We start from the raw sequence: 26,249 nt of genomic DNA on the forward strand, positions 1-26,249 counted from the left end.
GACGGAGCAACGCCGGTGTGGAGAATAACTTCGTCGCCGGAGGTTGAGGTAGTAAGATCGAATTTTCCGACGCCGCTAGTGGCCAATGTGGTGATGTTGTTTTTGTTAGTCTTGAGTGAGCCTTTAGGTTTGTACTCAGCGAGGGCGTGGTACTCTAAGAGCGAGACCACCTCAGCTTGTGTGAGCTTCGTCAGATCTGGTACACCTTCAGCTTTAAAAGCTTCATCGGACGGTGCAAAAACCGTCAAGCCTTTATCAATGGCGGATTCGTAAGTCTTGAGAACTCCGCTCGAAACAAGCAAACCCGCGAAGGTTTTGCAGCCGGCTTTCTCGAGTAATCCGGTGATGTTCGACACGGCGGCGGAAGGAGCAGGAGCGGTTAAAACTCCCGGAGCGATGATCGGAGCGTCGATCTCGAGGATGGAGATGTTGTAAGGGATTTGTTTGACGGATTTGGTGTAAGAAGAATCGAGTTTGGAGCCTGAAGCGGCGGAGCCGAATCCGACTTTGCCTCCTTTGAGATCGGTGATGTTGACGAATCCTAGGTTTCCGGGAGCGTTTCCGGTGGTTTGGTAGAGTGTGGTGGAGAGAGTTGTGCCTTTAGAGAGGCCGTGGAGTTTGAGAGGATCGTAGTAATCGAGGAGGACGAGGAGGCTTAGAGCGCTTTTGATGACGGAGAGTGGATGTTTTCCGGCGAGAGAAGACATAGCGCCATTGTTGAGGACGAGGACTGTGATGGTCGTGCGGCTGTTGATCTCGTCGGCGAGCTTCGTCTGAGTAAGGTAGCTGTTGAAGGAAGAGTAATCCGGAGAATCAGTGAGGATTTGGGTGATGTTGTGGCTACTCACGGTTGAAGCGCAGGCGAGGATGGAGAAAGTGAAGAAGGCGAGGAGTGAGAAGGTCCGTGACTGTGACGCCGCCATGATGAGTTTTTTTTAAATGAAAGTGTGAGGCAGAGGAAGTGGAGAAGACAGAGTGAGAGATGAGAAGTTTAATAAAGGAAAGAGAAGGATCATTGTTAACCATGGTTTAAAATGTTAACCATAGTTAGGTTAGAATAATGACTAGAGTTAGTTTTGCCTTTTTTTAATTTTTGAAATGTGTGTTGTTTATAAGAGAGTGAGAGAGAGTTGGGTTGGATTGGGGGCCATGTGTTCTTTTTCGGACATAGCTGTAAGAAGAAAGAGTCCATTCCATTTAATTGTCTTGTTCTTTAATTTTCCAATTGAGATATTTGGGCTTCTTTTAGATTCTTGTTTTTGTTAATCTACCTTAATTTATTATCGATCGATTGTGATGAGTTTAAAATAGTGTGCATGGTCAGTAACGTTTCTCGTGCTATCGTTTTTGTTATGCGAAGTGTTCCAAATACAAAAATTTGTTTGTGGTTGTGGATTAGTGGCTTGGGGTACTAGAATGTGTATCTTAGTTATTAATTAATGATGATTCGAACCTGACTTTTTGTATCGTACAAAAAAGAATATGTATAAACTCTTAATGGTTTGTGTTAGTATTGTTATTATGAAATATATCTGAATTTAATTATGCATGATTTCGCATTAACTTTCCGTGTGATACAGAATGATTTTTACAAATTAATTTGTATAAAAATAAAATACAATTATTGTAATATTTATTTTTGGCTGCCGACGTTCATGTTTTAAATATAAATAGATTATCCACAGCTCGGTAAGGACCAATATTGAATCACTCCATCTCACAATCATACGAACATTTTTAGCTGTTAAAGCATTACTTTCCACGTGTGGACAATATTTGGAGAAACCACTAGTGAGTGAGGTATATGATACTAATACTTGTAACCATTACATCAAACTCTTTTTTGGTATACTACTATAAATAAAGTATTTTTTGCATTGTGACCAAGATAAAATATAGATTTATTATTGTTATTACAAATGTGACCAAGATGTAAAGGCAACAGGGGAGACAGAATGTTATAATTAAAGCCAATCAGAGAACCAACAACAAGTTTTGAATAACTAAAAGAAAAAGAAAAAAAAAAAGAGTAGAGCCCAACTTAATGGAGGAGTAATAATGGGCCTTTTATGATAAGATGGGCCCATATCATAGAGGAATATGAACGTGGAGATGTAGTGGAGCAGCTGGGCAGAGAGTGAGTTATCACACTCTCTCTGTGTGTCTGTGTGGCATCGAGAGGGAAACTCAACTTTTTTTAATGTCCGAAAAGTATTCAAAAAAGTCTGAAAGACGCTGACGCATTTGTCAGAAACCTGACAACTGCCTTTATATCTCTTCACACTCTCACCTCTTCCTCTGTTTCTCTCTTTCTCTCTCTCTCATTGTGTTAAAACAGTGAAGAACAGAGGAGAGATTTTATTAGTATCTGGTTTGGTTTGTTTGTGTTCATGCTTTTTTCTTCTTGGGAGGTGGGTTTTTTTTTTTTTGGCTTCTCCTTGTCGCTAGTTTCAAAAGCTGTCTCCTTTTTTTCTCGAATTAAAATTATCTTCCCTAGAAATAAAAAAGACCAATTTTTGTTGTTGTGAAGATGCAGAGCCCTAAAATGGAGCAGGATGAGGAGTTAGAGGAGAGGAGGAGGAAGATATTGCCGTGGATGAAGGCGGCCCAGTTTGTGGAGTTTCAGATGCAAACTTTGGTGTATAGATACATAGAGGCTGGTCTTCGTGTGCCTCATCACCTAGTGGTGTCTATTTGGAACAGTCTTGCTCTCTCGACTTCATCCTCCAACTACAACTCTCACTCTTCTTCTCGTAAGTAACTTGAAATTCTAGTCTTTTCAGGAGTATTTTTGAGCTAGCAGAGAAGAAATAACTTAATTTAGAAGACTTGTTCACATACACTTACTATACCAAGTCTTGGACCTTAGGATCTAGAGAGGTTTTTGTTCTAATTCAACAGTTGTAATCTTTTGGGGTATTCTTGTGGAAATGCTTAATGGGTTTCATTGTGTTTATTCAATTTCCTAAAACGTGCTTTTGGTTCTTGGGTTTTGAGTTGGGGGAGTTGACAAGATTCACATACACAACAGTCTTTAGTTACCTCTGAATTTATTAGAGTCTTTTGCTCTGTTTTAACAGTTGAACTGATTCTTGTCTGCATTTGATTTTGTGGTTATTGAGTTGCAGTGTTGAGTAGTGATAAAGGATTGAACCATATCCACACAGTGGAACCTGAACCCACAAGGTGCAGGAGAACTGATGGGAAGAAATGGCGGTGTAGTAATAGGGTCCTTCTGTATGAGAAGTACTGTGAACGGCACATGCATAGAGGCCGTAAACGTTCAAGAAAGCTTGTGGAATCATCTTATAAGGTTGCTTCGTCGTCTGCTTCACTAACAAAACACGACAACACTTATGGTTTGGACATAAATAACGACAGTGAGAGTGTTCTTCATGAGACAATGTCGGGTTCTAGTAATGCCCAGGTAGTTACCATTGCTTCACTGCCTAGTCCCAGAGCCTGTGATAATGTCATTCGTCCGTCTTTAGTGATCTCCGAGTCCACAGAAAAAAGTGTGAGTCACGGTGACAGGAGCAGAAGGAACATGGAGATGAGTTATGATGACTTAATCAGTAAAAAAAAGTCGAGTATGTGTGTTAGTGTTGTTCCCCTTCAAGGTATTATGATACCAGAAAAATATCTATAGAACTCGTTTCTTCACTGTTCCATTGTTTGACCAGGTTCCATTGTTTCATTACTAGGTGATGAGAGCTTACCTTCTGTTCAAAAGTTCTTCCCCGAGGTATCTGATAGTTCCTTACAAGCTGCACAATTCTCAGGCAACAGGAAGAATGAAATAATTGCAAGAAGCAGAGAATGGAAGAATATGAATGTTGTTAATGGTGGCTTGTTTCATAGTATCCACTTTTCTCAAGACACCGTTCTTCAAGGTAATACCTTTGAAACCTCGGCTTACCATCATTTTCAATGTATATTCATGACCCATTTTTGGTCTTCTATCTTGTTTCTCCGTTGTAGATCGTGGTGAGCTTCGTTTACAAAGAGTTGAAACAGATCGTGGTGGGTTTCGTTTACAAAGAGTTGAAACAGACAAAGAACCAGGAAGGTGCCGAAGAACAGATGGGAAGAGGTGGAGATGCAGCAGAGATGTTTTGTCTGATCAGAAATACTGCGATGAACACATGCATAGAGGTGTCAAGAAGAAGAAGAAGCATCCAGTGGATACTACTATCGCACATGGGTATTCCAATGTCCCGAGTTTCTGATGAGAAGACTAGGCCTGGGCATTCGGTTAACCATTCGGTTTCGGTTCGGTTGTATTCGGTTTCGGTTATTTTGGATATAGTAATATAGTAACCATTTGGATATTTTTGAAATTTCGGTTCGGTTCGGTTCGGTTTCTTTCGGTTCGGTTTCGGTTTGGTTATTTAAATAAATAACCATAACTAACATAAATTATATTAACATTAACCAAATAAACCAAATATAACCAAAACTAACCGAATATAACCAAAATTAACCAAATATACAATAACAAAAATACAAAAAAGGGAAAAATATGGATTCAATTTTACAAAATAGTATTTAACTTTGTAAATTCAAAATAATAACATTTACATATATTGATTATTTAAAATATTTAATTGTTTTGAATCTAGAAATAATTTATATTTTAAGTTTATTTTATAGTTTTGCATAATATTAAGTATATAATATTTGATATCTTCTAGGTTTTCGGATATTTCGGTTAACCATTTAATTGTCGGTTCGGTTCGGTTCGGTTTCGGTTAGTTTGGATATAGATTTTTACTAACCATTCGGGTATTTGAAGAATTTCGGTTCGGTTCGGTTTGGTTTTTTTCGGTTCGGTTTCGGTCGGTTATTTGGTTATCGGTTATTTTGCCCAGCCCTAGAGAAGACCACTAGTAGTTGCAGTACCGACACCACTATTACTGACATAGCTTTAAGGGGTGAAGAAGACAATGAGGAGAACTATTGTTAGATTCTAATGTTTTTTAGTTTGTCTATCTATGGATCTTTCAGTGTTAGATGTTAGAAGAAGTCAAATCACAGAGACACAAGTTTTACTTAGATTATATTATGCTGAAATGAGATAATACACAAACATGGTGGAATGTACTTTCTCTGAACTACTTAAGACATTCTTCTCATAACATTTCGATTACATATAAGCCTACTTTGTCCTGAGATTGGGAGGCACACACCTTTAGGATCTGCGTTCTTGACAATCCACGGATGTTGCATGATCTTATCAATGGAGAGTCGTTTCGAGGGATCCTTAACAAGAAGCTGCAAAAAAAGATTTTAAACAACTACATGTTAATGCTTAATACACTAACTAACTAGTCAAGCAAGAGAGTCGTTATTGGTATAATGATTTAGCTTTTGGGTGTACGTGTACCTGACTGATAAGATTTTTGGCTTCTGCTGAAACATTTGGCGCAGTAGGAAAAGTCAGATCAATCTTGAGAATTCTGCATACCAATTAAATTAGACAACTTCATCAGGAGCTGAGGTTTAAGTTTCCTCTGTCATTTCCAACAACAAAGATAAAAAAAAGTCTAGTCGTCTCCTTCCTTACCTCTTGAATGTATCCTTTTGACTCTCGGCTTCAAACGGAGGGTGACCATAGAGAAACTCGTAACACAAAACACCTAACTTCCAATTATCTACTGCATAATCATGATCTCTATTCTCGACCATCTCAGGTGCCAAGTAGTCTAAGGTTCCACACATTGTTTTCCTCTTGTTACTTGACTGAACTGACCACCCAAAGTCAGCAATTTTCAATCTCCCCTGCGTATGTATTATAATGACATTACTAATGATGAAAAATCCTGAGTTCTCTCAATGCAAAAAACCAATATACACACATAAAGGTACCTCATGATCGAGCAACAAGTTTTCAGGTTTGATGTCTCTGTGAATGACACATTTTCCATGACAATAGGCTAGTGCCTGACTAAGACTTGCAATGTACTGAAATCGTTTAAGAAACAAGCAAATCAGAAGCAAGCAGAACCAACATTGCAAGATCTTAAGGCAAAAGGAGGGAGAGACTCACAGTGGCGGCTTGGTTTTCAGAGAGATGACCATTCTTTTTGAGGAGGCCATAGAGCTCACCACCATCAGCATACGCATACTCGAGAATCAAGAAAATGCGCTCATCGTCATGGAACCAACCGTAAAGACCAAGAATGTTCGGGTGGCTTAGACTCGTTTGAATCTCCATTTCCCTCCGAAGCTGATGATGAATTTTATACTTCTCGATCTGCTCCTTGAATATCACTTTCAGCGCCACTATGAACTTACTCTATAATCCCCAAATCGCAACCAATTAGGGTTTCCGAAAGCTCAAATTGAAGGGAAACGAGAGAGAGAGAGAGAGTTACCTTAACTTCTCGAGCGAGATAGACTCTGCCAAATTTACCCTTTCCCAGTGGTCTCCCGATCTCGAAATCTGCCAGGGTCCATGGCTTCTCACTATCGTCGGCGTCAGATTCTGGAGATTTCTTACTCATTTTTTTCCGACTCAGACGACGGCGAGAGAGCAAGAGCAATGATGACTTTAAGATAACAGAGAGAGAGAAAGAGATGGAAGAGCGGAGAAACTAATTTTGAATTTCAAAATTCTGCTCTTTACTACAGAGACCGTTTCGTAAAAGTCTTCACCTGCTTTCCGAAATGACGATTTTACCCTCAGCACTCTCACGTTACCCATCTTAATATCAGTTTTCTTCTTTTAAGAGTAAAAAACATATTTGATTGTTTTTTTTTTTTGTTTTTGTTCTGTTTCTTATAGCTTTACAACCATACCTCAAATTTACAAAAGTAAACAAACAATCCAAGAAGAAAAATTAATTAGAACCAAATTCTGAGTTCCAACGTTCAAGCTCTTCCCATTTGCTTTTACTCAAGCTGGGTCTGATCACTGCCATCGATTTCCGAAAATCATCATATCGTAGCGGTCTCACCTGTTACATTTACACATTTATTGATCAAACCTTTCAAACTCAAAAGAAACTTCAAAACTGATGATTTATTATGAGAGACTTATTTAAAAAGCAAACCTTTCATACTTTATTTGCTTGGATGGTAAGAATATCTGCACCGAGTTCTCTGATTGGCATCATTGCAGCTTCTTCACATAGTGCTTGAAGATCGCTTCCTGAGTATCCTGTAACATAAAGGAAGCTTATTAGTTACTTGACTCGAAACTGTAATACGTCTAGTGGTAAATAACTAAATCTACAGAGCTTGCCTTCGGTTTCTCTGACAATTTTATCAATGTCGCTACCGGATAAAGAGTGAGGCTGACTCTTCAGCTTAATTTTAAATAGTAGTGTTCTGACTTTTGAATCTGGCAATGGTACATATATTCTCTTCACCTAACAAAGTGATAAAATGCATATAATCAGATACTTTCCTTAACAATTGGTAGATATGCAAATCATGGTGACAGATAATGTTCTTACCAATCTCCTAAGCACTGCATCATCCAACTCCTGTGGCTTGTTGGTAGCTCCTGCAAAACATTACATCCAAGTAAATGATTAGGGCAAGCAAAAACAGAATATATATGCCAACTGATACTCAGAGATGCACACAGAGTGGAGATTGGGTTTGATAAAGACTAGGTTAGCAGGATTCATACCAATGACAATCACCAAATCATCAGGATTAGAAGTCACACCATCAAACTGGATAAGAAATTCTGATTTCAACCTTCTGCTTGCTTCATTCTCACTGATCGACCTTGTAGACATTATACTATCTATCTGAGAACCAGAGTAAAACATATTCAGACCTTCAAGTGACAACAGGTTTATCATGAACTATCATGATTCAGGAAGCACTTCGGTCAAACACAACTTATATGGTATTGTCTAGAACTCAGTTAAAAAGAGTAGGTTCTCGGCCTAATTAACTTGTACGACAGAAAAGGGAAAAAGTACATACTTCATCCATAAATATCACAGAAGGTTGCCTGGATATTGCAACTTGAAACAGCGCTTTAACTAGTTTTTCAGCCTCACCCACCTGAATCAATACAGCAAAATCAGTTAGTCTGTTTGGATTGTCAAAGTAATTTCAAAAAAGCCTTAAGAGTACAATGGCAGAAGCACTCACCCATTTTGAAGTCAAAGAAGATGCTGAGACATTGAAAAACGTTGCCTGTGACTCGGAAGCGACTGCCTTGGCAAGCATTGTTTTTCCATTGCCAGGTGGCCCAAAGAGAAGCAGACCTGAAATGAAGAAATTTTACCAAGGATGGCACTCGAGAAGATTAAGAAGAAACCAAGCTTGCAAACTTTACCTCTCGCTGGTCTCCGGAGACCAGTGAATAAATCTCTTCGTTTTGCCGGCAAAATTACCATCTCCAACAAAGCTTGTTTAGCTCCATCGAGTCCAGCTGCAATAATTAAGCATAAGTATGTTTCCCACATATTGTCACGAAAAGGAAAAACAAGAAGAAGTGCATAACACTGCTACTCACCGACATCATCCCACTGCACAGATGGGCTTCTATCTACTATTGTTGTGTTTATCATCTCTACTAACTTATCATCGTGGACATTTCCAGATTCTTTCACAGGTTTTGGGTTTGCAGCAGCATCTTTAGTGTTCCTTGCCGTTGCAATGCCACCTCTAGGAACTGGAGTCTTTTGTGATGGAGTTCTTCTATACCTTGACGCTGTAGAGGAAACTGAAGCTGAAGAGGGAGATGCTACGGTTTTCTACATAATCAATGATCAAAACGAGGGATTTAGCATAACATTAACGCCTTAACAAATTCAGTGAAGCAATCAATCCTAATACAGAAACATACCACTTAAATTCTACCAACATCATAGTCCCCTTCCACATTTAGGATCAAAAAGGAAAAGAAAGAAGCAAGATAAGTACCTTATTCTCAGACATGCCAACACCTAAAACATGAAACACCATTGATGCCAGAAGCAAGCAAAACAAACAATCATCAATGTGAATTTAATTGTCCTTCATATGTATATGTAGTAAAAAGGTCAAAAATCAAACTTTTGTCACCTGTACGCTTACCCAAAGCTTGCAATCTCTCAGATACTTGATTCTGCCATTTAGAAATCTTCTCTCGGTACGATCTCACCTTCTCCTTTTCACTACCATATAAACAAAACAATCAAACTCATCACATTTAAAATAAAATAAAAAGAACTCTTTTTTTCAACCTAACATATAAGTAAATCAAACTTACCTCAAACTAATATAAGAAGGAGAAGGAGTAGAACTAGCTTCATTCATGATCCTCTGGGCGTTTCTGTAATGAAGAAGAGCATCATCATGTAAACCCCACTCTTCTGCTCTAACACCTTTAGCGATCTCCTCTTTCCCCAAATCAAAGTATCCTTTAAGCTTATACGCAACCCTTTCGTTAGAAACCGGAACTCCATCAATACCGTTCATGGAGCCAGACGAACTCGAAGATGATGATACGTTAGGATCGTGCTTAGTTTCTTCGTTGAGTATCGAACTGAACGAATCAATTATACCTCTGAGAAAACTCATATCTGAAGCAAAACAACGACAACGAAATCGATCATCACCTTGCGAGTTTAATCAAAGAAATAAAAAAACAATACGACGATGAAATTGATTACACTCACCATGTTTTGCTCGGAAATTGAATTCATGTCCGAGAAGAAACGAATCAAAAATTGAAATTGATGAACTCGAATTGAAACCCCAACTGGAAACGATGAAGAAGAGACACGGTAAAAGCCTAAAAACCCTCTAACTAAGAAAGAGGGTTCTGGCACATGTTTATTGAATGGGCCTATTTTGTAGGCCTTTTTCTATTTTGAAAGAGAAAAGAGCCCAACAAAGGAGCCCAAATAGAAACGAGCCGCCAGGATTGAACGATCGAATCCAGCACAGTACACGCGTCACGCGAAGGAACACAGCCGAGGATACGTTTTTGTTTTGTCCCTTTTTTGTTTCATATAGAGCATTTTTCATAGTACAGCACTACAACTTGGAAGAGGAAAAAAAAAAAGGAAATGGAGATTTTGACGAGCGTAGTTATTACAGTAGTAACAACGATCTTTGTCGTTTTGTCTTTCGCTATCTATCTCACGATCAGAATCTTTACCGGAAAATCAAGAAACGACAAGAGCTATGCTCCTGTACACGCCACGGTCTTCGATCTTCTCTTCCACAGCGACGATTTGTATGATTACGAGACGGAGATCGCGAGGGAAAAGCCTACTTACAGGTTCTTGAGTCCAGGACAGAGCGAGATATTAACTGCAGATCCTCGTAACGTGGAGCATATTCTCAAGACAAGTTTCGATAAGTATAGTAAAGGACACAGCAGTAGAGAGAATCTGACGGATCTTTTAGGGCATGGTATCTTTGCTGTTGATGGTGATAAATGGAAACAACAGAGGAAGCTTGCGAGCTTTGAGTTCTCCACTAGGGTTTTAAGAGACTTTAGCTGCTCTGTTTTTAGGAAGAATGCATCTAAGCTTGTCGGCTTTGTCACGGAGTTTGCTCTTTCTGGAAAAGCTTTTGATGTTCAAGTAAGTTTCGAATCAAAGTTATCAGACCAAAACTCATTATTTATCACGGAGTTTGTTTTGTAGGATATGTTGATGAGATTTACACTGGACGCCATCTTTAAAGTTGGGTTTGGTGTTGAGTTAAAATGTTTGGATGGGTTTAGCAAAGAAGGGGAAGAGTTTATGGAAGCTTTTGATGAAAGTAACGTTGCAACTAGTTCCAGATTCATTGATCCGCTTTGGAAGCTGAAGTGGTTTCTTAACATTGGATCACAATCTAAGCTCAAGAAGAGCATTGCAACTATAGATACATTTGTCTATAGTCTAATTACCACTAAAAGGAAAGATCTTGCTAAGGAACAGAACACTGTAAGTTCTCTCTTAAGATTACCTTCTTAATTAAAAGATTGCATTTACCATTTTTTAAACCTTTTGAAAAAATGGTTTGCCTGTCGATCCTTTAGGCTGTTAGAGAAGACATACTATCGAGATTTCTTGTGGAGAGTGAGAAAGATCCGGAGAACATGAATGACAAGTACCTGAGGGATATAATTTTGAATTTTATGATTGCTGGTAAGGACACAACCGCTGCATCACTCTCTTGGTTCCTGTACATGCTCTGCAAAAACCCACTTGTTCAGGAGAATATCGTACGAGAAATAAGAGACGTGACATCAACTCACGAGAAAACAACCGATGTAGATGGTTTCATTGAAAGTATAACCGAAGAGGCTCTTGATCAGATGCAGTATCTCCATGCAGCCTTGTCTGAGACCTTGAGGCTTTACCCTCCTGTGCCTGTGGTAATATAAAAAGGTCCTTCAAAAATGAAAGATTCTTCTGTGACTGATCATTTTAATATTATCTTAATCTATCTTTGGTCCTTCCGCAAAGGACATGAGGTGTGCAGAAATTGATGACGTTCTTCCAGATGGATATAGAGTGAGGAAAGGGGATAATGTCTACTACATAGCCTATGCAATGGGAAGGATGACTTACATTTGGGGTCAAGATGCTGAGGAATTCAAGCCAGAGAGATGGCTTAAGTACGGCGTGTTCCAACCCGAATCACCATTCAAATTCATAAGCTTTCATGTTTGTACACGCTCTTTCTGACAAACTATGTGGCCATTATTTTCTAATGCCTGAGGTGTGTGTTTTCTTTCTTTACTAATTACTGTGTATGTAGGCTGGTCCAAGAATCTGTCTTGGCAAAGATTTCGCATACCGGCAAATGAAGATAGTATCAATGGCTCTTGTGCACTTCTTTCGCTTCAAAATGGCTGATGAGAAGAGCAATGTGTGTTACAAGAGAATGCTTACACTTCATGTCGAAGGAGGACTCCATCTATGCGCAATCCCAAGGACAAGTACTTGAACCTACCAGAACACTTGCAAGAACACCTCGGATAAACTCTTCGTATCTATACTGTATAGTCTGTATTGTAGTATACTCAGTTAAAGCAAACTGTTATATCTATACTGTATTGTAGTATACTCAGTTAAAACAAACTCTTTCGTATCTATACTGTTTTGCCTTTTGTAATATTTGGTTACGTGCTACTAAAGAAAGTTGAGGCCCTAATTCATATAGTATGATTTTTGTTATTGTTACATGAGCAAACATCAATACGACCAAATCAGTTTCACTCACCACGATTTGTTTGGATGTCGAATTCATCATGCTCGAGAGAAATACAAATCGAATCAAATCAAGAAGAACTGAATGAAGAATAGGTTGACTTCTTGTGTTATTGCGACCGTTACAATATTATATCTCTATATCTATCTTCTTTCTCTTTCTTCTTTAGCTAATGTAGTTGACTTCCAAAGAAACAAAAAAAAGGAATGGAGATTTTGAGGAGCATAGCTATTACAGTATTAGCAGCGACCATCATCGTTCTTTCTTTCACATTCAATCTCACGATCAAAATCTTCACCGGAAAATCAAGAAACGACAAGAGATATGCTCCGGTACATGCCACGGTCTTCGATCTTTTCTTCCACAGCCATGAGTTATATAACTACGAGACAAAGATCGCGAGGACAAAGCTTACTTTCAGGTTCTTGAGTCCGGGACAGAGCGAGATATTTACTGCAGATCCTCGGAACGTGGAGCATATTCTCAAGACAAGATTCCATTACTATAGTAAAGGACCAAGTACTCGTGAAAATCTTGCGGATCTTTTGGGGCATGGGATATTTGCTGTTGATGGTGAGAAATGGAAACAACAGAGGAAGCTTGTGAGCTTTGAGTTCTCTACTAGGGTTTTAAGAGACTTTAGCTGCTCTGTTTTTAGGAGAAATGCGTCAAAGCTTGTTGGTTTTGTCACGGAGTTTGCTCTCTCTAGAGAAGCTTTTGATGCTCAAGTAAGTTTCGAATCAAAGCTAACAGACCAAACTCACTATTTCCAAAAACTCAAGGATGCTATTTTGTTTTGTAGGATATGTTGATGAGATTTACACTGGACTCCATCTTTAAAGTTGGGTTTGGTGTTGAGTTAAGATGTTTGGATGGGTTTAGCAAAGAAGGGGAAGAGTTCATGAAAGCTTTTGATGAAGGTAATGTTGCAACTAGCTCCAGATTCACCGATCCACTTTGGAAGCTGAAACGTTTTCTCAACACTGGATCGCAATCAAGACTCAAGAAGAGCATTGCTACTATAGACAAGCTTGTCTACAGTCTCATTACCACTAAAAGGAAAGAGCTTGCAAAGGAACAGAGTACTGTAAGTTCTCTAAAGTTTTACCCTCTCTTTTTGTTGTCGTTTTTAACTTTTTACTTGGCTTGTCCTTAGGCTGTTAGAGAGGACATACTATCGAGATTTCTTGTGGAGAGTGAGAAAGATCCGGAGAACATGAACGATAAGTACCTGAGGGATATAATTCTGAGCTTCATGATTGCTGGGAAGGACACAAGCGCTGCATCACTCTCTTGGTTCTTGTACATGCTCTTCATAAACCCACTTGTTCTGGAGAAAGTCGTACAAGAAATAAGAGATGTGACATCAAGTCACGAGAAAACAACCGATGTTGATGGTTCCGTTGAAAGTATAAACGAAGAGGCTCTTGATCAGATGCACTATCTCCATGCAGCCTTGTCTGAGACCTTGCGGCTTTACCCTTCTGTGCCTGTGGTAAAATAAACCGACCCTAAAAGATTCTTTTGTGATCGAACATTTAAGGAGCTAAAGGAACCAAATAATGGGGATTAAAGATTTTCTTAATCTTTTCTTGGTCCATTTTAAAGGACATGAAGTGTGCAGATAGTGATGACATTCTTCCAGATGGCCAGAGTGAACAAAGGTGATAATATCTACTACATAGCCTATGCGATGGGTAGGATGACTTACATTTGGGGTCAAGATGCTGAGGAATTCAAGCCAGAGAGATGGCTCAAGGACGGCGTGTTTCAACCCGAATCACCATTCAAATTCATAAGCTTTCATGTTTGTACACTCTCTTGCAGACCAGCTACGTGGTTAAGAGTAAGAATTTTGTTCCTTATGAGATGTTTTCTTTCTTTATTGTGTATGTAGGCTGGTCCACGAACCTGTCTTGGCAAGGATTTCGCTTACAGGCAAATGAAGATAGTATCAATTGCCCTTTTTCACTTCTTTCGCTTCAAAATGGCTGATGAGATGTGCAATGTCCGTTACAAGAGAATGCTTACACTTCACATCAAAGGAGGACTTCATCTCTGTGCAATCCCAAGGACACACATTTGATTTAACCAGAACAGTTGCCAATAGTGTCTGGTTCATGTAACCTTAAAACTGAGTGTCTGTTTCATGTAACCTCAAAACTTAATGTGTAAAAAACTGAGTCAGACAAAGATGCTCGACAAAAATGGAATCAGACATCCAAAATTTTCCTTGTGCTATATAAGCCTCTTTTAAAGATATTTGAATGACTCAACTATCATATTAGAATCCGTAGAAAAGGACACAATATCGTATAATTTTACAGCCAGCTAGTACAAAAAAAAAAGTAGATAAGTTGCATTACAAAATTGAGTTCATAGGCCATCTTATTGCATGACCACGGCAGGAATCTGAGTACCTGGTCTTTCAGTCCATCCCTTGCGAGATCTGTAAGCATCAATGGCCTCTAATCGCTGTCTCTCCTGCGACGCACTTAGAGTAGACTTTCTTGCCTGCTAAATTAACACACACATAATCATTTGAACCAGTAGCAAAACCTATTTTCCTGAGTTTTTCTTACAGTTAGACACAATAGCAAGACTATTATTATACCTTTGGAACAACAGCCAACTTTGGTGGAGCTTGCACCACATCGCCAAATCTGATCTGTTCATGCTTCGGGAAGTTTTCTCGGAGGGTATCTTCAGTCTTGACTTGATTCTTCTTTTGCTTCTTAGCCTCCCAATACCTGCATTAAAAAAGAGGTAGAACATTTCGATTCCTAGTCTATCAAAACTCAACACACATAGCAAACAAAGGATTTGGCCATTAACGAAAAATGAATTAAGCTTACTTCTTCTTGCGTTCTTTCCTTTTAGACTGACCATCCAACTCAGCAAGCTCCTTTTCGAAACGACGGTCACTCATTTGGTTTCTCTTCCTCTTCTTCTTCTTCTTCATCTTCTCATCTCCCTTCGTCACCATTGTATCATCTTCATCACTCTCCTAAAGGTTTCACATTCTAATTATACACTTGATTCATTTCCAAAAGCAAATAGAAGTTTTAGGTCCTTCACAGGACTCAAATTCATATCAGGACAATGAGAAAACACCATTGATTTATCTAATTGTTCCCTAAATTTCCAAAATCGAAGTTATAACACTATACCGTTGCAGTAGCAGTAGCAGTAACAGTAGCATCGACTTCGGCTTTGGTATTCTTCAATTTCTTCTCTACAACAAATTGTTTAGTCGAATCTGAAGGAGGGCGACAACACAAAACAGTCACGGAGAAGAAATCACACCAACACAAAAAAAAAAAAATCAGACTCAAATCGTTGTTAATTTTACCGTGGGGAGAAGGTGAGGTGTAGTTCATGAGAATACGGAGCTTAGAAGGAAGAGCATCTTGCTTCGAACGATCAGGCGGCGGCGGGAGTCTCGCCGGCCCGCCGTGTGCAGCTAAGTAGTTTTTCTCTCTCCTCTTCTTCCCTTTCCCTCCCATCTCTTTCTCTCTAAAACAAATCGAAGAGGCAGACCTAACTTTGTTGTATTCATTAAGCTTGCAGGAGAAGACGAATCTTGGCCCAGGCCCATATAATTTAGCCCAATAGCTTTGTTGTATTCATTAAGATTACAGGAGAAGACGAAGGTCGGTCCAGGCCCAATATGTAGCCCAATAACATTTATTTTTAACTAACTAAACTATCAATTATCAAAAAGACAAAACAGAGAGATAAGAAGAATAAAGAAACATAACTAAGTCAAATAAAGTTGAATCTCTGTCTTTTTTGTCATCTTGGTCCCATACATAGTGCCAAATCTCAATCTGTGTGAGTTGTGACTCGTATAGGTTCCTAGGGTTTGTGTAATTGAGAGAGAGAGAGGGGGGTAAGAAGGGATTTGAGATGCATAATAACTCCTCCACCTCCGGTGGTGACCTTGAAAAGCAGCAGCAGGACAAGGATGCCCAGAAGCAGAGCGAGTCTGTGAATGAAGCGCAGAGCCTCACCATCGTTGTCTGCAATGGAGATTCAAGTGGGACAGAAGTGTCTCAGATCCAGAAAAAGGTTAGCTTGTCTAGGAGTAGCAGCAGCTCTCACGAGCAGTGCAGGGTTTGTCAACAAGAGAAAGAAGAGGCTTTTATTGAACTTGGGTGCCATTGTCGTGGTGGTCTTGCTAAAGCTCATAGGTCTTGTATTGATGCTTGGTTTCGCACTAAAGGTTCTAATCAGTGTGAGATCTGTCAAGTTGTGGCTGTCAACGTCACACCTCCGGAGACACAACCAACTACGAATTACTGGGTTTGGAGGATTGATCCTAGCTATAGACAAGAAGAGCGTGAGAGAGGATGTTTTAGTCCGCTTTGGGTTGCGTTCTCAATTCTCATTGGTGGTCTAATGCTTGATGTGTTAATATCCATTACACTTGGGGTCTCTGCTCTTCCGGTTAACATCATTATTGGAGTCATAGTGGTGCTTGGTCTAGGAACTGCGCTAAGGCTGACTTTGGAGTTCTGTTATGAATGGAGCTTGAGAAGAGCGGTGCAGAGGGCGGTGCAGAGGGCGGAAGCAAACAACTTTAATAATAATATTGCGTATCCACCTGCTTTGTAGGGGGAGAAACTATGTCAAAGTTAAAAACTCGTGTGTATGTTAAAGTTTTATGAGACGTGTAGAATTACAATGCTAAATTTGTTTGGGGAGAAAGAACGCAAAGATGGCAAGTTTTAAGTTTCTCTTTTTAAGGCATATTAGAAGAAAATGAAGTAAAACTTCGAAACATGAGATAAGAGACAATTGTTTTTTTACTATAAAAGTCTAACGAAGTTTTTTGGCTTGTATCTCAAAATAAATGCACGAGGAATAAATTTGCTCTGTATAAATGAATATATATTAAAATCATCAGTAAAGAGGCCATTTATCACAGACATAACCAACAAACTCAATGGGGGGAGAGAAAAAAAAAGGAAGCTTCGGTGTGTATACCTCGCCAATCTCAACAAGCCTTCGATCTCTCTATAAACCATCTCCACAAAAAAAACTATTGACCGAAGAAATCAGAACAAAATAATGACACGGGGGCAGATGAAACGGAACCACTTTACTGGGACTAACCATACTTACATATGTTACAGACGAACAAACATGTTCACAATTTGAGTTTAAGATTTCCACGGCTTGCTACTTCACCTTAGACTTCCGAGTATTCAAACCTGAGATTTTCTGCCAATTTTTTCTTGCCGTTTGTATCAATCAGGTCTGATTCTATACTTTCATTCCCACCCGAGCTTCAGCATCTGATCCACCACCTTTAAGCTTAACTGCAGGGATACATCTTTTATCATAAACTATGTCAATCATAGAAACTTTAGTGTATTGATAAACTGACGTAGAACCCATCAAGGATGCTGGATTTTATGGAGACTTACTAATAGTTCATAGCAATTGACTCATCTGAACCTAAACACTCTCAAAATGATTAAAACTTACAGCTGGATCAGTGAAGATAATCAACTGTTTATCTTCCGTGGATACTAATAGGTTTGTGTTGTCAACGTTCAGAGTCAGTGCCCTTATATCCTGGCCTTGACCAAGCTTAAGCACATGGAATACCTACAAGACAAGCATAACAGGTTATTTAGACCAGAAAATTAGCGCCCGTGAATTAGTTTACCTCTTTAAGGAGTGTTCATATTATACCTTTAGTGTGTATAAGTTGAGGAAGCAAATTGAAGGAGATGGAACATCCAGTCTTTCAATTTCGTTGCCATCTTTTGATGTATCGTTACTGCTCGACAAGTCCATGCTGGAACATGAGTTCATCCCAATCAACGCATTTTGACCATCCATAGATATTTCCATGCAACTTATGCTACAAGAGAAAGGAAGTTTTGCTTTTGCGATCAGAACCCCGTTAATGGTGAACACGCTAATAGAACCTTCCAAACTCATCCATGCCATTATAATCCCATCAGATGAAATGCAGAGAGAATCAGCGGTCACACCAACTAATCGTCTGATCAGCCGTCCTTTTCTAATGGAATGCAATAGAACATCTGAGGACTCAGAAGACGAAACAACGACTCCTTGATCTGAGCTGACACAACAACAAATTATTTCTCTTCGATGGCCACGGAGCACTTGTATCGGCCCTTCAATACGACACTTTTTGCCTTTGTTTGCCAATGAGTTGGCCAGATTCGTGTTGCTGGCGGAGGAGGGCGCACCGGAGCCAGTTGATGGCTCAGACACGCTTGTTCGAGAAGTAAAGGCCTTGTGAATTCTCCACAGCAAAACAGTACTGTCTCGTGAACCCGTCACAAGGAAGTTGTTGTCTGGAGACAGAGCCAGACATGTAACAGGGGCACAGTGCCCAAAAGCTGTTTCCAGAGTTTTTGCTCCATCAGATGAGACCAGCTTGATACTGTTATCCGCATGTCCACCTATTATCAAACACATGATTTCCGTAAATACATTACCATCAAACTTAGGACCGTATAAATGCTTGCTTATTACCTGTGATTATTTCCCCGTCGCTTGTAATAACAACAACGGAGGAACTTCTGATTCCTGATGCGGCAAATGCCTGTGCCTGAGGAAATTGCCAGTCACCAGTTCCAGAACTAGCTGGACCCTTGAACATGCGCATCAATGATCCACTAGTTGAAGTCGCTGTTGCCTTCCCATGATGAAAGAGGAAAGGAGTACCTTGGCCATCAGGGGTGTTTGGTTGCCACTTGTGCTGGGCAACACGAGCTGCTGGCACATTCAAGTCCACAATCACAACACTATCTGAAGATGCCTGAATAGCTGAGGCTGGTAAGTTGCAGCGTTCCGGAGCTTGGACAGCATACGGTTTTATTTCTTTTGGATTTCGAAAAATAGTCTGACAAAAATTCAAAACAACTGTCATGTACACGTCGTGAATTTAACATGAAGAAAATAAAGTACAGACTACGTAAGACTTTTCTTGGTCTTAATTTCCCCGAGAATCCCCCATACTCACATAGCATGCAGTAGACAGAGAAAACCCTATTTATTTTGATAAAAGGTTGTAAGGAACCTATCGACCTTGAATATAGCTCACCCTCAAAGAAATGGTGTTTAAAAGAAGTATTTACTAAACTGCAAAACCAAATTGACACTAGCAGTTACCTGCATATGTAGCACATCTTTCAACGGCATCCTCTTCATGTGAGGAACAGTCAATAGCTGGGATGGTGTTTGCCCAAAATAAGCTATCTGGTCTTGTGTAGCACGTTGTTGTACCTTCATCAAACAGAGACAGGGCAAGTCATGTCAACACGTCAATACTTAAACTGAGCAACTACAACAGTATAGCAAAAATTGCCTTACCGGGTCCGTGATCTTGTCAATATCAACAGTCCCCTCATAAGTAATGTAGAAGAAAACGTTATTTGCCAATATAGCTTCTTTGCCACGTTGTTTATATCTGAACGAATAAGTTAAATAAAAGTAGAACAATTTAATGGCTTACAAAGAAACTTTGTTGTGATTATTTTGCTGCAGGAAACAAAGTTAAGGAAAAATGTGCTGGCAGTATATCATCAGTTCAAGGGAGAAGACCTACCCAAATATGAGATCAATCCATTCATGTAAATGTGCAGATACATGCTCGCTCTCAAGAGCCCTTCGTTGCTTGTGTACAAAATCCACTGGGTTTTTGGCCCAAGGAGGAAGTTTTACAGCATCTGATAGATAAAAAAAAAACGCATCAGATAACACACATTTTATTATGCCAGGCATAAATTTTGGATATGACAAGGAAGGAAACCACAATACCAAGCTTTTCTCCCAACTGTGTTGTACCAAAGTCAATCGAATTTTCGTTTGTCAGCACCTCAGGGAGGTAAAACAACTCTGGAACCTGTAAATTTAGTGGCTCAATAAGGGTAGGTTCTTGAATTGTTAAGGAAGAGAAATACATTTGATGCTTTAGGAAAACCAATACGTACCAATTCTTTCACATCACTCATGTCTTCTAGAACTCCATTCCAAGTGCCTGGAATGTCTGAAAACATGCGGTCTGCATGATCAAACTTTCCACCTTGAAGTTGAATTGACAGAGTTGTGAACGGTTCAACTCTGGCCAGATAATACAACACCTGCACACATGAAATAAATGATAAAAGTGTACAAACTCCATCCAGTTGCATCAAAAATAATATCCACTGTCTTCTCTCCAAGAGTCAGAGGTGCACAAACTTTAAACTGGGAATGGCAGTAATAGTGGTAGGATATTATAGANAACGCATCAGATAACACACATTTTATTATGCCAGGCATAAATTTTGGATATGACAAGGAAGGAAACCACAATACCAAGCTTTTCTCCCAACTGTGTTGTACCAAAGTCAATCGAATTTTCGTTTGTCAGCACCTCAGGGAGGTAAAACAACTCTGGAACCTGTAAATTTAGTGGCTCAATAAGGGTAGGTTCTTGAATTGTTAAGGAAGAGAAATACATTTGATGCTTTAGGAAAACCAATACGTACCAATTCTTTCACATCACTCATGTCTTCTAGAACTCCATTCCAAGTGCCTGGAATGTCTGAAAACATGCGGTCTGCATGATCAAACTTTCCACCTTGAAGTTGAATTGACAGAGTTGTGAACGGTTCAACTCTGGCCAGATAATACAACACCTGCACACATGAAATAAATGATAAAAGTGTACAAACTCCATCCAGTTGCATCAAAAATAATATCCACTGTCTTCTCTCCAAGAGTCAGAGGTGCACAAACTTTAAACTGGGAATGGCAGTAATAGTGGTAGGATATTATAGAGAAGATAACTTACTGCTCCAGCACTTGAGTAATGTGAGCCATAGTGGAATTTGGGAATAACTGGATCTTCAAAGCTAGAATATCGCTCTTGAAATTTTTTGAGACGCTCTGGGTTCAATGCACCAATTGGCTGAACATATCCAGACCCACATCAAAACAAGATTCTCTAGGTTTATGAATCATCATATGCAGGCTAAGAAAGTAAAATTGGAAACAAACTGCAAAGAATACCACCTTCGAAAGATCTCTGAAGGTAGATGGATTTGAAAGGTCTAGACTTTCTGAACTGTTGTCAGAAATAATCCACGGAAAAACAGGATACTGCAAAGAATAAGAAATCTATCAAGGAAGAACGGACATTGACACTCACCAGGAATATGCTAAAGAGCACAAGATCTACCTGAGTAATGTCATTATAACTACGGCCAGCCAACGTGTTAAACTGCATTAAGTATTCAAAATTGCTAATCTGCAGATATTATCCAGATGGAGATCTTTCTGTATCAGATGTTATTCTTGGATACGGATATAAAAATGTATGAAAAATCTGAGTGTGCAGTTTATTGGTACCTCCCATCTAGCCCATCGCTCCATTAACTGAGTTCTTCTCAAAAGCTGTTCAGGCCTCTGAAAAAGTAACAATATATGTAAATTTGCAGCACAGAACGAAAAGTGACTCACCCCCTAGTCATATGCTTTATCAATTTCCCATTGAAGAATAATATGGACCAAGAGTAATTCAAAAGCTACACAAAAGAATTTGGCAAGGGAAAAATAGAAACCTGAGTTGCAAGATAAACATTGTTCAAGTGAGGAGGCCTTGCTTGAACGATAGCTCGATATGCATTTCTTCTTCCCTCAGTATTCTGTGATGTTAAACAAGCAAATTGGGAAAAAGTATTTGGTTACAGCATGCGGAGACCTGAGATTGGCAAGGTCAGAAAGATAAATATATCGTATGTAGAAAGGGTTTTAGATGCAGTACCCCAAAATCAAAAAAGAAGTTTGAACGGTCAACCATAAAGAGTTCCAAGGCGCTCCTTCTCAGGAGATATCTGAGAAAAAAATAGACAAAGAAAAGATCATCAGTTATATGCTAATCCTGAGAGATCAAAAAGGAATCTCTACTCATAAAGAAAGAGGAAAACTTCCCGAAAAAGTAAAATCAGGTAACGATGAAAAAGATTGATTAACTCCACGGGTAAGAGAAAGGTAATACTACAAAAATATTAAATATTCTGCTAAAGTATAAGCACGTCTAAACCATTCCAGAAGTTCTTTAGATGAATCTTAATTAAATAAACATAAAAGTTCTAAATTCTAAGCAATAGATCATCTGAATATTAAATGAAGTAATGAACAGGAATACATGAGCTAAACAGAATTTTAATGATGAAGCTTTACCTCCGGCTATAAATTTGATGAAGAGAAGACATTGGCCAACTACGATCCTTTTCTTGGTCACGTGATTGGGATCCATATGAGTGATCAGTCAAATTCTGGCTTTCTCTGTTGTCAACAATAAAATTTATCCTCCGTGTTGTAATCTGAGAAGGCACAGCAGTTTGATCAGCAACCAGAAAATCCATACAAAAAAAAAACATATATGGGAATTATGAGCCAATTCAGATTTATATAATGTCTACATGCCAAAATTCTTGAATTCACTTGATCCAAGTAGTCTAGTTGATTCTTATCCAATTTATTAACTACTTTCGAGTTAGCTACTTGTTGAGAATCCAAAACATTCAAGTCGGTCGAACATACTTGAAAGGTTCCTTTCACAACCCTTAGTGGCCGGACCATTGATGTGGGAAACTCAAGAAGGATCCTTTCATCAACTTCACTGGGAACAAAGCCAGGTGCTACTGCTGAAGAATCTCGGACCATTTCATGGTCATTTGAAGTTCGAGGATCACTAGTCCCTGCTGAATTTCTGGATGCATGCTCATGTGAACCAGATATTCTCTCTTCATTTTCCCTTCTATGTTCTTCAGCATGGCCTTTGATATCAAGATGATCACCCTCTCCATGTTCATCATCTTCATACGCTATTTCCATTGATATAACTTCAGCAGCAAGAACAGGAGGATTCGATGCAGAACCCTTGCTACCATTATCACTTTTTGTGTCTGTCTGATCGTCATAGTTTGCTGCTGCCCCGAGATGATCAGTCCCAGAATAATCCCTCCTTATACACTGTCTCATCCTTGAAAAGCTTTCCATAGAATCAAGTTTCCAAAAAACCTGCATGTTTAAAGATATCACGTTACTGAGAAACTTCTTAACATGTTCCAGATTCTTAGAAAGAAACACGGCTTACGCGTTCAGGGCTGCATATTTCATCTCCAAAAGGCCCAAAAAAGCATCTCATTTCTGCCAAGTAACGAATTAATTTGCGCCAACCACGGCTTCCGAAGCATAGGCGAGTTGCCGCAATGATATCATCTTGCATACGCCTATCAATCTGGTGAGAAGTTGAACCAAAAAGTAAGAGTCAAGAGTATGCACCCTTCAAAAACTATAATGTGTGCCAAGGTGGAAATCAAACCTCTGATCTTTGCATGTTACGTGCTAAAGCAAAACTTGCCACCAGCACAGCAATAAATTTGTACGACAAAGCATTGAAATCTTTTCCATAAACTGATTTTGTATCCATTGGTTGGAGACATTCCATCCATGCCACTCCCATAGCTTCGGAAGTGTTCCATCTCTGTAAACGCTCCATGTCACCGATATTCCTCCGCTGCGCAGAAGTAGCCATTGCAACAGCACTCAGACCTCTTCCTGAACCAATCTTTGCATTCCGTTCAAGATCTCGTGCAGCTGCCAAAGCTGCCGCTTTTGCAGCAGCTTTATCCCTTGGTCGAGGTGGTGCATTGTTGTTTGGAGGCTCCAGTGGTTTCTGGAAGCTTGAAAAGGTCTGAAGTTTGGCAGTCTTACGCTCAAGCATAGAAGAGTCTCGCCTAAAATGTGAAGCTGTAGGAGGTGGCGGGGCTTCCCAGCCAGCTGCCCCTGCAGCTATCATTGCTAGAGCCATTGCAGCAGGCGGTGAAGCAAAAGCAGCAGCCCACTCCGGAGTAACCATAGAAAGAGCACCCTAAACAGAAAATATTGGATAACTCAATTTAGTAAATCAAGCATCAAAAAGTCTAAACCTAATACAAAACTTTGGTAAAAGTAAGCAATTTTTAAGCGCTGAAATGGCATCTCAGCAACTAGAAATAAACAGTAATCATTATAGAAACATAGAACCATGATAGCAACTGAGTAATGTAAACAGCTTTAAGCTACCTCAACGGGAAGCGCATCAGCAGCCAAGGCACGATCATCAACGACAAGGGGATTCATACCATCAGCAGTGGCAAGTTCATGAATGCCAGCCAAAAGAGGTCGCCATCTCCGGAGGACTGCAACAAATGGTGGTAAAATAGCCTCTATATACTGCTTACGAAGTGGTCTTCTGTCTCTGCTGATAGCATGCCATACCTACACATATTTGTGCTGGAATCAGAAAGTGAAGAAGGAAAAGAAAAAACACAAGGCCCTGGACAGTGAACAGCATCAGATTTTTAACCAAAACACTAAGGACAGCATCAGAAGTAAAATAGGGGAAGATGACAACTTTCCAATCGCTGCATGGAGATTTGAGACCAGAATATCATTAAGCATGCCAATCTGATTAGGGAAGAACTAACCTCAGAATAGAGAACACAGGCAGTAACCAGTACTCTCTGCCTCTTTGAATCGGATATTGGCATGTTTAGGATAGGAGAGAGCACACTGTGAGATAAGAAAAAAAAAAGAGTCAAACTTTACCAGGGTGCAAAATTGCTGACACAGTATGTAAGCAGATGGATATCTAATTGGCAATGAAGAGATCAACAAAATATGTCATTGAGTTTACCTCCACAATAAAGCTGATCGGGATTGTCGCATAGACATTAGAGAACCGCTATCTAATGTACCTGAATTCCCGGAAGAACGTTCAGAACTTAGATTTCTCATTAGCATATTATCTTCACCATAGTCTTCTTCCCTCATAGACAGAAGCACCATTCGAAGCATGCATAAGAAAGGCTGATCACTGTCCAGCAACTGGTAGAGGGCTGTCATCCCTCCCATCCCAGTACCAGATCCTCCACCTATTCCAAGGCCACCTCCGAGTCCGGACTCATCTAACAGCAAAGCTTGAAGCATGGATACAGATTTTTTAACCAAGGGAAGTTCAATCCAGTTTCCATGAGTATCTTTTTCTAAAGTAGATTTCCAAGAGTCTGAACCACTGCCACCACCACCAAAAGAACTAGTTTTAGGGGGAAAGCCAACACCATACCACAATCGACTCCTATACTTCCAACCCTCAGCCAAATCCATGGCACAGCTACCATATGAAACAAAAGCACAGGAAACAGATTCATAAGGTTCAGCTGCAGAGGCAGCAGTAAGGCGCTCCATTGCGACTGCAGAAATCTGTCCACTCGAATCAGCCATTGAAGCGAGTATCTGAAAAAGAAAAGTAAAAAAAATATATATATGTTTAAGAGAATCCTAAATAACAATATTAAAATTGGATATTGAAAATGGCATGCTCGTAAAAGATACAACAATGAAAGAAAAAAAAAAAAAATAGGTATTGACCCAACCAACAAGGAGACGAATTGATCATGAACATAAGAGAAGCATGAACAGATTTACATCATATGAAAATATAATGAAATGTATGAGCGTGGTTTCGAAAATATAATGAAATGTATGAGCGTGGTTTCTTGAAAAGCACTTGATTATACAAGAAAACGTGAGAAACAAAATATTGAAAGTCCATATTAGAGAAATTAGGTGTTTTGAGAATGTTTTCCACTTACATCCAAAGGGACCTTCCCTGAATCACTTGACAGTGAAGCGCGACTGCTAGAAATCTCTGACGATTCTCCGATCGCTGTCAGTGTGCTTGTACGATTTTTAAGAGAAACAAGAGAAAGAGGAGACGGAGAAGCATCAACTGCATTTGTTGTACAAGTTTGTTTGCTTTGTAACCTCAAATGATCTTCGACGAGCATCAAAATCACGATTGCATTTTCCACCAGAAAGACAGAAAGCTGAGCAGCATTTTCTGCTCCAGCCTTTGCATCTTTTGGTGCTAGACCCTCTGCAGCAACACCAGCAGCTGCTGCAGCAATAACTTGAGTCTGTTGAGGGGAAAAAAAGATTGTGTAGATAAAAATCTAGTTCTATCCCAATAGACGGGTGAACACACACACATGCATGAAAGA

At 39.5% G+C, this 26,249-nt stretch overlaps 9 protein-coding genes and 1 pseudogene across 15 annotated transcripts in view; 5 read left to right on the plus strand and 5 right to left on the minus strand.

Annotated features, from left to right (window-relative positions):
- LOC104783107 (fasciclin-like arabinogalactan protein 8) overlaps window positions 1–980 on the minus strand; it is a 2,781-nt gene extending 1,801 nt beyond the window's left edge. The window contains exon 1 of the mRNA XM_010508192.2: window positions 197–980. Coding sequence (XP_010506494.1) covers window positions 197–923 — 727 coding nt within the window. The 5' untranslated portion in view covers window positions 924–980. The remainder of the gene's footprint in view (window positions 1–196) is intronic.
- Window positions 2,151–5,091, plus strand: LOC104783108 (annotated as a pseudogene).
- LOC104783109 (serine/threonine-protein kinase Aurora-3-like) lies at window positions 5,032–6,628 on the minus strand. Its single transcript, XM_010508199.2, has 6 exons — window positions 6,378–6,628; window positions 6,050–6,298; window positions 5,869–5,964; window positions 5,567–5,781; window positions 5,387–5,459; window positions 5,032–5,274 (listed from the first exon to the last, which is right to left on the minus strand). The coding sequence occupies exons 1-6, from the start codon at window positions 6,504–6,506 to the stop codon at window positions 5,119–5,121; spliced, it is 918 nt and encodes a 305-aa protein (XP_010506501.1). The 5' UTR covers window positions 6,507–6,628; the 3' UTR covers window positions 5,032–5,118.
- LOC104783110 (spastin-like) lies at window positions 6,718–9,738 on the minus strand. Of its 3 annotated transcripts, none has more exons than XM_010508201.2 (13): window positions 9,630–9,738; window positions 9,221–9,533; window positions 9,046–9,125; window positions 8,893–8,915; window positions 8,483–8,723; window positions 8,303–8,398; window positions 8,116–8,231; window positions 7,945–8,025; window positions 7,640–7,763; window positions 7,461–7,510; window positions 7,247–7,373; window positions 7,065–7,162; window positions 6,718–6,959 (listed from the first exon to the last, which is right to left on the minus strand). In XM_010508201.2, exons 2-13 carry the CDS (start codon window positions 9,529–9,531, stop codon window positions 6,843–6,845), a joined length of 1,464 nt encoding a protein of 487 aa, XP_010506503.1. In that variant the 5' UTR covers window positions 9,532–9,533; window positions 9,630–9,738; the 3' UTR covers window positions 6,718–6,842. The 3 variants fall into 3 exon arrangements, with proteins under 3 accessions (XP_010506503.1, XP_010506502.1, XP_010506504.1); XM_010508200.2 differs by having other exon boundaries at window positions 9,034–9,125; XM_010508202.2 differs by having other exon boundaries at window positions 6,867–6,959; window positions 7,056–7,162; window positions 9,034–9,125.
- LOC104783111 (cytochrome P450 704C1) lies at window positions 9,992–12,116 on the plus strand. 2 transcript variants are annotated; one of them, XM_010508203.1, is made up of 5 exons: window positions 9,992–10,544; window positions 10,608–10,892; window positions 10,988–11,326; window positions 11,418–11,618; window positions 11,713–12,116. In XM_010508203.1, exons 1-5 carry the CDS (start codon window positions 10,023–10,025, stop codon window positions 11,899–11,901), a joined length of 1,536 nt encoding a protein of 511 aa, XP_010506505.1. In that variant the 5' UTR covers window positions 9,992–10,022; the 3' UTR covers window positions 11,902–12,116. The 2 variants fall into 2 exon arrangements, with proteins under 2 accessions (XP_010506505.1, XP_010506506.1); XM_010508204.1 differs by having other exon boundaries at window positions 11,418–11,569.
- On the plus strand, window positions 12,363–13,650 carry LOC104784422 (cytochrome P450 704C1-like). Its single transcript, XM_019245094.1, has 2 exons — window positions 12,363–12,893; window positions 12,968–13,650. The coding sequence occupies exons 1-2, from the start codon at window positions 12,372–12,374 to the stop codon at window positions 13,319–13,321; spliced, it is 876 nt and encodes a 291-aa protein (XP_019100639.1). The 5' UTR covers window positions 12,363–12,371; the 3' UTR covers window positions 13,322–13,650.
- On the plus strand, window positions 13,382–14,251 carry LOC109125098 (cytochrome P450 704C1-like). The gene is made up of 3 exons (XM_019244269.1): window positions 13,382–13,660; window positions 13,790–13,972; window positions 14,063–14,251. Exons 1-3 carry the CDS (start codon window positions 13,382–13,384, stop codon window positions 14,249–14,251), a joined length of 651 nt encoding a protein of 216 aa, XP_019099814.1.
- On the minus strand, window positions 14,379–15,691 carry LOC104793509. 2 transcript variants are annotated; one of them, XM_010508206.2, is made up of 5 exons: window positions 15,518–15,691; window positions 15,336–15,424; window positions 15,021–15,172; window positions 14,780–14,915; window positions 14,379–14,679 (listed from the first exon to the last, which is right to left on the minus strand). In XM_010508206.2, the coding sequence occupies exons 1-5, from the start codon at window positions 15,669–15,671 to the stop codon at window positions 14,554–14,556; spliced, it is 657 nt and encodes a 218-aa protein (XP_010506508.1). In that variant the 5' UTR covers window positions 15,672–15,691; the 3' UTR covers window positions 14,379–14,553. The 2 variants fall into 2 exon arrangements, with proteins under 2 accessions (XP_010506508.1, XP_010506507.1); XM_010508205.2 differs by having other exon boundaries at window positions 14,379–14,682.
- On the plus strand, window positions 15,908–16,899 carry LOC104783114. The gene has a single exon (XM_010508207.2). It carries the CDS (start codon window positions 16,075–16,077, stop codon window positions 16,780–16,782), a length of 708 nt encoding a protein of 235 aa, XP_010506509.1. The 5' UTR covers window positions 15,908–16,074; the 3' UTR covers window positions 16,783–16,899.
- The window catches only part of LOC104783115 (BEACH domain-containing protein C2), a 16,976-nt gene continuing 7,757 nt past the window's right edge, over window positions 17,031–26,249 (minus strand). For 2 of the 3 annotated variants that reach the window (XM_010508210.2, XM_010508208.2), the window contains exons 11-32: window positions 24,884–25,482; window positions 24,675–24,759; window positions 24,271–24,465; window positions 23,528–24,076; window positions 23,300–23,443; window positions 22,744–23,223; window positions 22,381–22,523; window positions 21,962–22,031; window positions 21,759–21,842; window positions 21,547–21,603; window positions 21,377–21,445; window positions 21,211–21,297; window positions 20,990–21,106; window positions 20,685–20,834; window positions 20,512–20,596; window positions 19,760–19,880; window positions 19,525–19,621; window positions 19,324–19,437; window positions 18,685–19,054; window positions 17,869–18,611; window positions 17,659–17,781; window positions 17,031–17,489 (exon numbers count right to left, since the gene is read on the minus strand). In XM_010508210.2, coding sequence (XP_010506512.1) covers window positions 17,442–17,489; window positions 17,659–17,781; window positions 17,869–18,611; window positions 18,685–19,054; window positions 19,324–19,437; window positions 19,525–19,621; window positions 19,760–19,880; window positions 20,512–20,596; window positions 20,685–20,834; window positions 20,990–21,106; window positions 21,211–21,297; window positions 21,377–21,445; window positions 21,547–21,603; window positions 21,759–21,842; window positions 21,962–22,031; window positions 22,381–22,523; window positions 22,744–23,223; window positions 23,300–23,443; window positions 23,528–24,076; window positions 24,271–24,465; window positions 24,675–24,759; window positions 24,884–25,482 — 4,530 coding nt within the window. In that variant the 3' untranslated portion in view covers window positions 17,031–17,441. The remainder of the gene's footprint in view (window positions 17,490–17,658; window positions 17,782–17,868; window positions 18,612–18,684; window positions 19,055–19,323; window positions 19,438–19,524; window positions 19,622–19,759; window positions 19,881–20,511; window positions 20,597–20,684; window positions 20,835–20,989; window positions 21,107–21,210; window positions 21,298–21,376; window positions 21,446–21,546; window positions 21,604–21,758; window positions 21,843–21,961; window positions 22,032–22,380; window positions 22,524–22,743; window positions 23,224–23,299; window positions 23,444–23,527; window positions 24,077–24,270; window positions 24,466–24,674; window positions 24,760–24,883; window positions 25,483–26,249) is intronic. The other variant, XR_767175.2, reaches the window with a different exon arrangement.

The sequence above is a fragment of the Camelina sativa genome, chromosome 4, assembly GCF_000633955.1.
Source record: "Camelina sativa cultivar DH55 chromosome 4, Cs, whole genome shotgun sequence".
NCBI classification, from domain to species: domain Eukaryota; kingdom Viridiplantae; phylum Streptophyta; class Magnoliopsida; order Brassicales; family Brassicaceae; genus Camelina; species Camelina sativa.

Coding starts and splice junctions, on each gene's coding strand:
- LOC104783109 (XM_010508199.2), bottom strand. CDS start 6,506: ATGAGTAAGAAATCTCCAGAATCTGACGCCGACGATAGTGAGAAGCCA. Junction 5,965..6,049: donor CTGAAAACCAAGCCGCCACT/GTGAGTCTCTCC, acceptor AAACGATTTCAG/TACATTGCAAGTCTTAGTCA. Junction 5,460..5,566: donor CAAAAGGATACATTCAAGAG/GTAAGGAAGGAG, acceptor ATTGGTATGCAG/AATTCTCAAGATTGATCTGA.
- LOC104783110 (XM_010508200.2), bottom strand. CDS start 9,531: ATGAGTTTTCTCAGAGGTATAATTGATTCGTTCAGTTCGATACTCAAC. Junction 8,724..8,892: donor TTGGCATGTCTGAGAATAAG/GTACTTATCTTG, acceptor TTGATTATGTAG/AAAACCGTAGCATCTCCCTC. Junction 7,764..7,944: donor CTGTGATATTTATGGATGAA/GTATGTACTTTT, acceptor TCTGGTTCTCAG/ATAGATAGTATAATGTCTAC.
- LOC104783111 (XM_010508203.1), top strand. CDS start 10,023: ATGGAGATTTTGACGAGCGTAGTTATTACAGTAGTAACAACGATCTTT. Junction 11,327..11,417: donor TTTACCCTCCTGTGCCTGTG/GTAATATAAAAA, acceptor CCTTCCGCAAAG/GACATGAGGTGTGCAGAAAT. Junction 11,619..11,712: donor TCAAATTCATAAGCTTTCAT/GTTTGTACACGC, acceptor CTGTGTATGTAG/GCTGGTCCAAGAATCTGTCT.
- LOC104784422 (XM_019245094.1), top strand. CDS start 12,372: ATGGAGATTTTGAGGAGCATAGCTATTACAGTATTAGCAGCGACCATC. Junction 12,894..12,967: donor GAGAAGCTTTTGATGCTCAA/GTAAGTTTCGAA, acceptor TTTGTTTTGTAG/GATATGTTGATGAGATTTAC.
- LOC109125098 (XM_019244269.1), top strand. CDS start 13,382: ATGAACGATAAGTACCTGAGGGATATAATTCTGAGCTTCATGATTGCT. Junction 13,661..13,789: donor TTTACCCTTCTGTGCCTGTG/GTAAAATAAACC, acceptor TGAAGTGTGCAG/ATAGTGATGACATTCTTCCA. Junction 13,973..14,062: donor TCAAATTCATAAGCTTTCAT/GTTTGTACACTC, acceptor TTGTGTATGTAG/GCTGGTCCACGAACCTGTCT.
- LOC104793509 (XM_010508205.2), bottom strand. CDS start 15,671: ATGGGAGGGAAAGGGAAGAAGAGGAGAGAGAAAAACTACTTAGCTGCA. Junction 15,425..15,517: donor CACCTCACCTTCTCCCCACG/GTAAAATTAACA, acceptor GCCCTCCTTCAG/ATTCGACTAAACAATTTGTT. Junction 14,683..14,779: donor AGTTGGCTGTTGTTCCAAAG/GTATAATAATAG, acceptor GTGTTAATTTAG/CAGGCAAGAAAGTCTACTCT.
- LOC104783114 (XM_010508207.2), top strand. CDS start 16,075: ATGCATAATAACTCCTCCACCTCCGGTGGTGACCTTGAAAAGCAGCAG.